General features: G+C 58.5%; 1 protein-coding gene across 1 annotated transcript in view; it reads right to left on the reverse strand.

The window, feature by feature from the left end:
- Nucleotides 1-12: 12 nt before the first annotated feature.
- SYT7 (synaptotagmin 7) overlaps nucleotides 13-8288 on the reverse strand; it is a 59064-nt gene continuing 50788 nt past the window's right edge. The window contains exons 7-11 of the mRNA XM_023535814.1: nucleotides 6230-6500; nucleotides 3878-4047; nucleotides 3303-3417; nucleotides 2558-2757; nucleotides 13-384 (exon numbers count right to left, since the gene is read on the reverse strand). Of these exons, the coding sequence (XP_023391582.1) occupies nucleotides 280-384; nucleotides 2558-2757; nucleotides 3303-3417; nucleotides 3878-4047; nucleotides 6230-6500 (861 nt within the window). The 3' untranslated portion in view covers nucleotides 13-279. The remainder of the gene's footprint in view (nucleotides 385-2557; nucleotides 2758-3302; nucleotides 3418-3877; nucleotides 4048-6229; nucleotides 6501-8288) is intronic.

Consider the following 8288-nt stretch of genomic DNA (forward strand, 5'->3'; position numbering starts at 1 on the left):
GCTCTCCCCCACTCCTTTAGTGTCAGCAAGTCAGGAAGGAAAGGGGCAAAGCAGGAAAATGGCTCCCAGAGCCCCTCCCCCAGAGCTGGACGGTGGAGGATGGGGCTGGTACTTCGATAGAAATGGGGCCCAAATGGTTCCTGGGACCCCTCCCTGGCCAAGCCGTCAGGGTCCTCCCCTCACCCACGGCAGGGGGGCCAGGCCGGGCGTTGTGCATAAAGTGGTGAGGGCATGATGGGGACCCAGGCCCTCGGCCCCCTGGGCCTCCCTCGGCCCCACTCAGGCCTTCAGCTGGTGCCACTGGGCCACAGGCTGCCGGGGACGGGCGATCATGTCCTTCCAGTGCTTCACCTCCCCGGGCCCGCTCTTCCATGACAGGTAGATCTGGGGAGAGAGGGAAGAGTCTGGCATTAGTGGCACGCTCTGAGGCATTGTCCTTGCCCCCACCAGGGGGTGACAATCTCCACAATGACACAATCTCCACAAGGACACAGTGATCACGCGGACCAAGGGGCCTCTGCCTGTCGTGACAACCTACCCCAAAGAGGCCCTCCTTTCCCTCCCCCTGCCAGGCTAACCTAGTTTCTTTGGGGCCAGACAGGCCTGGCCCTTTGGAATTAGACTTCTGACCTGTTTTGCAGCAGGGTCGAAGGAGGTGGAGGGAAGCAGCTCACTGCCTTGCCCTTCCTTGCCCTTCCTGTTTGGCACTCTCTTTCCTTAATTACGATCGCTCCCACTTCCTGGGCACTTAACTACCTGCCAGGCACGGAGCCAGGGGCTCTATACACATAGATCATCAAATCCTGACTTGGGAGACAGGTACATTATCCCCATTTGACAGAGGAGAAACTAAGGCACAGAGAGTTAAGAGACGTACCTACAGTCACCGAATTGATAAGTGGTGCAGAGGGATTTAAATTTGGGCCTTTGGGTTCTACACTACCAGCCCGATCCTGTTGGCCTCTGCATTAGGGACTTCACAGCCTCCTGAGACTGGGCACATAATCCCCCCTCCTCCCCCCCCCCACACACACCTGCTGACCCAGCCTTGTGAATGGTGGCTGGCTAAGAGCACAGGGCTCCCTAAGCTGCCCAGGCCAAAGTCAGAACAAACTCACCTCCACTTTGTTCAGTAGGCAGTACTGTTTTAAAAGGAGCTATAATTGGTATCTAAGGAGCATCCACCTCCAAAAGGCTAAGCTTCAGAAGAGCTTAGACATAGATATGGTTACTCAGCCTTTGGCCCGAGCTGCTCAAGGAGGAGCTCAGCAGACCCCAGCCCCTCTCAGAACACACAGCCCTGCTGGGGCACGGGCGATGCCAACCTGTGACCACAGGGCGGCCAGCCGTGTTCCCTGGGCCTTGCTAGATGGCAGGCAGGGCTAGGTCCCCTCTATGAGACAGCTACTTTCCTCACCCCCAATAGCTAAGTTCTCCGTCCCCACCTGTCTAGGGGTGCCTCCACCCTGACCCCTTTGCCTGTGGGGGCCCTTGCTTGTTTCCCCCACACAGGGCGATGCCTCACCCAGGTGATCCACTCTCTCATCTCGCTCGCTCTTTGCATCCCCCTGCCAGGCTAACCTAGCCTGCCCCGAACACTGGTTTCCTGCACTGTTCCTGGTCAATCCTCCACGTCTGAATGGATGCACATGCCCTCAGGAGGGACGTTTCAAAAATAACTTTCATCGTAACAGTAGCAAACATATACGTTCCAAGTACGGTGCTTAGCATCTCCTCTGTTATTGAAGCCCCTCCCAGCACACTAAGGCTGGGACTAGCCTATTCGTTTCAAGAGGAGGAAACGAGGCTCAGGGAGGTTATGACTGTGAGGAGGATGGGGCTGGGACCTGGACAGCAGCAGTCCGACTCTCCAGCCCACAGTCTCAGCACTAACCCGTAAATAAACATAGGAACAGATGCGTCGAAGTAGAAAAATAAAAGGGTTTATATCCTGGAAAAACTCAAGGTGAGGCATGGTTTTTTTGGGTAACACATGATGAGAGCTCACTTTCGATTAGGAGAAGGTCCACATGTCAGGAATTCTTACATCTATAGGGTCAGGATTTATTGCTCGATTTTACAAATGAGAACACCGAAGCTCAGAGAGGCGAGTGACTTGCCCAAGGTCACGCCACAGTCCAGGAGCAGATGAGGTGGAAAGTGAAGCTGGGTGTTTGGAGTCCTACTGCAGCTCTCGACGCGGCCCCACACAGCTCCCCCTCCACAGGTGGGACCCTGGGTGACATTGCTCCCTGACGGTCTTGTCCAGAACACCCTCTTTGGGGGACCTGGGGCACTTCTTCTTCCCACTTCCTTCTTCCCCTGCCCTTCCAGTGGTCTGTCTACAGCTGGTTGGCCCCCAGTATGACACTTGGGGAGGATCCTGTCCAATCCCCTCATTTTCAGATGAGACGCAGGTCCAGAGTGGGGAAGGGGCTGACCTTCCCTCTCCCGCTGTCCAGCCCTGCGCTCGCCCACTACCCGGATGCTGCTCATGAGGACAGACCTTCGCCGGTGCCGGCCACGTGCGAGCCACCCCTCCTGCCTTGCCCCCTACCTTGCCGATGACGTCGTTGCGGCTGAGCTTGTCCTTGTCCATGACGGTGATGACGATGGTCGTCTCCCTCAGCTTCTCCGTGGGGATGTCGAAGGCAAAGGACTCGTTGAAGATGGGGTTCAGGTTCCTCTTCATGGTCACCGTCTTCTTCTTCTCCACCCGCTTGTCCTTGTACATCAGCCACACCTTCACGTAGGGGTCTGGGAACGAGGAAGGGAAGGGTCAGGGAGGCAGTGGGGGGCTCCCCGGGATCCCCTTCTCCCTCCAGATGTGGAAGCTGGGGGCGGGAGGGGCGGTGTGCTTTCCTCAGGGGGTCAGGAAAGCCCCCAGCAAGAACGAGGGGAATCTGGGGGATTGGCGGATGGAGGGGGGTTAGGAGGGACCTTGGCCATCGCCTGGTGCCCTCCTGGAAACACCGAGGAAACCGAGCCCCAGGAGGCCAGGTCTCACCCGAGGTCACAGACAAGTAGGGTTGGAGCTAGGGCCGGAAGCCGGGTCTCCCCACCACAGTGTCCCCTTCTTCCTGATTCTGGGAAGGGCAGAGTCTAAGGTGATGCCGGCCCAGAGGCTGCTCCAAGGGGGCCACCAAAGGCTCTGGGGCAGAGGGGTTGAGATCGGAGGTGGGGCCTGAGGATTGGGGGGTGAGAGACACGGTGTGGACCCAGCTGTCCACATTCAGCATGACACTGGTGTCACCGGTGTCTCCCCAGCCTGGAGGCCCTCTGCCTCGAGAAGTCCCCCGCACCTGATGTGCCCCCGATGTCCATGGCTTTGAGGTTCCGGGCTTTGATGATGTTCACGATGATGGAGTTGGCAGAGGGGTTGTAGCAGAGCGACAAGAGCAGCTCCCCTCTGCTCCCCTGGGAGGGACAAGCGGAGGGGTGAGGCCGGGCCAGGGGCCACGCCCCTCATCTCCCCTCCAAGGGGGAACAGGAGGGGTATGGAGACGGAGGCGGGGGAGGGATGGTTATTGAGCTCTCTGGTTGGCCCCACTGTCCCGGGTCCCCTCCACCTCACTACCCCCTCCTCTGTCTGTCACCTCTGTCACACTTGGTCTCCCCTCATGTGGCAGGTCTGTACGCTGTCCCCCATGGGACCACCCCTGCTTCCCGAACAGAGCCCCAAGTTCTTTATCACAGCTCAAGTGAGTCCCCCCAAGTACCAAGCCTCAGAGCTGGGCCCGCTGCTGGGAACTCAGCTCTCCCAGGGCTGTCCATCTGCACCCCTCCCCATAGTGCTCCTGACCCCCTAAAGTCGAGGCGGGGTGGCTAGGACCAGACCCGCCAGCCCCCCACCAGGGGCCCGTGGCTGGGGCCTTACACTCCCATCGCTGCATGGCTTCAGATCCTTCCAGAAGGTCTGCATCTGGGTCAGGTCCACCTTGTTGAGGGGGATGGACACCTCCCCAATGGGGTCATTGCGGCTGAAGCGGTCGTAGTCCAGGACCTGGAGGTAGAGGACCCTCTGCACCACCTTCTCGTAGGGGAAACCTGGGGGACAGACGGCGGGGGTGAAGAGCAGGATGAGGGGCCACGCTGGGCCCAGGCAGAGTGAGCCTCGCGGGCAGGACGGCCCTGAAAAGCAGGGCTGGCCCTGTGCCCTCCCGCGGCGGCCCCACCCGGATTCCGGCCTTCCCGAAGCCTTAGCAAGAACTGTCATCGTCTCCTCTGTCTCTCTCGACAGGTCTCTGAGATGGATGGTACCTTGTCCTTCCCACAGGTGAAGAGACTGAGGCTCAGGTGGCCTAAATCACTTGCTCAAAGTCCCACAGCTAATAGAGAGCAGAACTGGGGCCGTTCATTCATTAGTTGTCGCGTGTCCATCTTGGTGGCCGGGCCGTGGCCCCCTTGCTGTCCAGACATCTCTGCCCCTGCCAAATGTCCTGAGGCAAGTCTGGGCAAGTGGCCCTGCCTGAGATGGCCACAGCTGCCAGACAGGAGGCCCCAGGAGGACTCGCGTCCGAGGACCAGCCCATCCTTCCATCATTCCTCAGATCCCGCAGCTGTCCCCTTGTCCACTGCCTCCTTCCTCATCTAAGCCACTGGCTCCTCTTGCCTGGACAGTCACAAGAGTCTCCAACCCGCCCTCCCCATTGGCTCACTTCCTCCTACAGTCCATTCTCAACACGGCAGCCGGAGTGAGCTTTTAAAAATAGAATCGCATCATGATACTCACTGAAAGCCTCTCAGTGGCTCCCAGGGCACTTAGAATAAAAGCCGTGTGCCCTGCCGTGGCTTCGACTCCTTCCGCAACTCGGCCCGCTGTCCTCCCCCTGCTTAGCCCGGGACCACTCTTCACTGAGTGACGGGGCTGCGGCCGCACCGGCCCCCTAGCCTCGGCGGCGGCGCAAGCTGGCCCCAGCCACACCCCGTCTCCGCTTTCTGTCCTGACATCCCCGGTGGGGTCGGATCTCCTGTCTTACACTCTAGCGCTTTCTTCTCTTGGCTCTCACATCACAGGCTCGACAGAGCTTTACCTGTCTGTTTCCTTGAATCAGACTCTCTCTCCAGCCTAGCGTTTCCAGGAAGGCATCTCAGCATCTAACACTGTTTCTGGCACATAGTAGGCACTCGATAAATATTTGTTAAGTGAATCGATAATTGAACGAATGAATCAGTGCCAGTGGAATGGCCCGAAGGAGCAGCAGGAGTGTTCAGGGGCGGGGCGAAGGCCGGGGTGAGAGCCGGGCCATGGAGCTCGGGTGGGCTGGAAAGGCTACTAGGGGGCCAGGGGAAGGTCTGAAGCCGGAGATGTTGGACCTTGGGAGGTTTGGTCGGAGGAGGGGCTGGCCTGGGAGGTGCAGAGGACGTGGGCCAGCCCAGAGGCCTGAGGGGGTCAGATCCGGGACCAGGGTGTAAGCAGGAAGGAGAGAGGCCACTGGAGGTTCTGGAGAGCCAGGGTACCAGGATTTGTCCTCACTGATTGAACAGGGGTGTTGGGAAAGGGTTATGGCTTCTCTAAGTGGCGTCCGGGCTCACAAAGGAGCCTGGGACAGAAATCCCTCCCTGATCACACACCAGCTTCCTGGTTACCCGGAATCCTCGGGGATCAGAGACAAGGAAAGGCCTGAAGGAGAGAGGTGGGACATTTCCTGTCCATCTGGAGGGGCTTGTCCCAGGTGGGGGAGGCAGGGAATGGGAACAGAGGAATGTATTAACAAACTAGTGGAGTGTTTTCTGTGTGTCAGGCACCATTGTAAGAGCTTTTATAATTTGCTGATTTAAAACCAAGGCACAGAACCATGCAGACACTTGCTCCAGGTCACGCAGCTCGTAAGCAGCAGAGCTGGGCATCAAACTCAGGCAGCCTGGGCCACAGCCTGTGCTCTTAACCACTATACTGCGATTGCTACAGATGTTCTGCCTCTGGATCCTGTGGGAGTCGTCCTTCCTTCCTGCCTAATTTGGGATGAGTCCTGTGTTTGGGCCGCAGCCCTAGAGGTGGCCCCGCTTTTCTCCTTCGTCTCTGGCTGTGATGCCGGCTCCGCTGGGTCTCATAACCTAATCCCAGCTAGACACAAAATGCAGCCGGTTAACTGGGCGAGACACGTACCGTGTGGGCGCGTGCGAGTGCACTCGTGTGTATGTGCGCGTGCACATCTATACATGTGAGTTTGTGCCTGCGGTCACGTGTACACATGTGGGGGCGGGGAGGGTCTGGGGGTGGCCTCACCTTCAAAGAGGAAGGTCTCGTTCCAGTGGGGGTTCAGGTTCTTCCTCTTCACCTTGGTCTCCAGCTTGTGCTTCTTGTCGGGCAGCAGATAGATCTTGACGAAGGGGTCGCTGGTACCGCTGAAGTCCTTGGCGGGCAGCTCCTGGGCCTTCATGATCTTCACGGTGAGCGTGGACTCCTGGAAGTTGTAGCCAACGCTGAACTGGATCCGGCCCAGGTTCTCTCGGCTGCAGCCCTCGTGGGCCTCGTCCTCTTCGGAGCCTGGGGAGAGCTGGGGGCGGGAGAGAGGCCGGCAGGGTCGGGGAGGATTCTGCTTCCCTAAAGCTCCCACGGCACAATGCGGGGTGAGTGGGGCCTGTCCCACATTCCCATCCAGGCGAGGGTGCTCAGGCAGAGGGCCCCGGGCCGGGTCACGCAGGGAGGTCAGGCAGAGCCGGGATGGTTCCTGTCTCCTGAACCCCAGGGCAGTGTGCACCCGCTCCCCAGCCTCTCCCAGACACCCCGGGTCTGCCGCCCCCTCTCTCTGCCACAGGCTGCCTTCTCCTCCCCTGGTCACCACTGTGCTGGCTCCCCCTGAGCCCCCCAGCTCCGTCCTCCAGCTTTCCATCCTCCCACAGCCCTGTGGGACGTTTTTGTGTATTTTATAAAATACGCCAACACAAAAACCTGGGCTACCAAACAGACCAGGGAGATTGTTCGCCCCTAAAAAGACTTCACCACGATATTTCTTTGGAAAGTGACTCTCTGGGGTTCGAAGGATGATGCAATTTACAAAACGAGAGAGCAGAGTTTTCAGGAGCAACGTCTATTTGTGCAAGGCAGGGACATGAGAATCATAGATTCCCAAGCCCGGTCCCCTGGGAGCCTGATGTGGTGGGCCCAGAGGTGGCTGGGCAGCAGGGTCGGTTAAAAGGAGCCTCGGATGACATTACCGCACACCGGGGCTGAGGACCGCAGGAAGGGAGGGCTACATCCGAATTTTGTCCCCTCCTTCAGGGGTGGCACTTGGATCAACCTAGCAACCGATAGACATGCGAAGGGTGGCATGAATGTCCCATTCCCAGGCTGATGTTGAAATAATAGGAATTGCAGGGGGAGGGTCTCCTAGCCAAACCTGCTCAGCTGTGGCTGCTCACAGAGAACACCTGAGGAGGTTTTGGAATCCTGCCCACCCCCGGCTACCTGGGGCCCCCCTAAGATGCTGCCCTGGACCCAGGGGGTTCACGTGGCCCAGGTGTCCCTGTACTAAGAGCGCCTCAGGCAATTGGATGAGAGCCAGGGGTGGGGCTCAGGCACCACATTTAAGATGAAATTGCCTCCTCTTTCCTCCCGGAGAGGTGTCCCCACCGAAACACTAAACAATACAGGTAAGAATGGGTACAGTGTGCACCTACTATGGCAGAAGACTCTTTCTTCACCTTCTTACTGAATCCTGACAACAGCAGGTGAGGCGGTTACTGCCGGCCCAGCTGAGGAGACCGGCTCAGAGAGGTTAAGCCACATGCCCAAGACTGCAGAGCAGTATAAACCTTCTCTGACTGGAAAGCCCGCTCTTTCCATTCAAGCAGGCCACCTCCCATGACAATGTTGGGACTTTCACCCAAGCCAGTGAGGACTCACCTGTCCCAGGTGAGAAACATCCAAATCACTCAAATAATAGTAACTGCCACGTGCCTGGCCCTGCCCTGTGCCGGGTGCTTGGCCCTCATACTCCCTACGACCTTCCGAGGAGGCAGGCATGACTAGGTTCCAGTTCGGTTTGGGGTACAGAGAGATTACTGACTTGTATCAAGTCACCTGTGACAAAGTAGAGAGTGGGAGCTCGAACCCAGGTCAGTGCCAGCCGTCACGAGTGCCCTAGCTGCCCCTCATTCTCACACTTAGATCCAGTGTCTGGGGCTTTCTCCAGCCGCACCCTGGTCTCACCTGTAGCTGGAAGGGCGGCTGAGGGGAGGGGGTCCCTCCAGCCCCTGACCCTCAGCTGGATCCAGGCAGCCCTGCAAGCTCCACCCCAGGACCACTGAGAGTGGCCTTCCCGACTGAGATGCAGTTTTCCCCT

This window comes from Pteropus vampyrus, unplaced genomic scaffold (genome assembly GCF_000151845.1).
Source record: "Pteropus vampyrus isolate Shadow unplaced genomic scaffold, Pvam_2.0 Scaffold144, whole genome shotgun sequence".
NCBI lineage: Eukaryota > Metazoa > Chordata > Mammalia > Chiroptera > Pteropodidae > Pteropus > Pteropus vampyrus.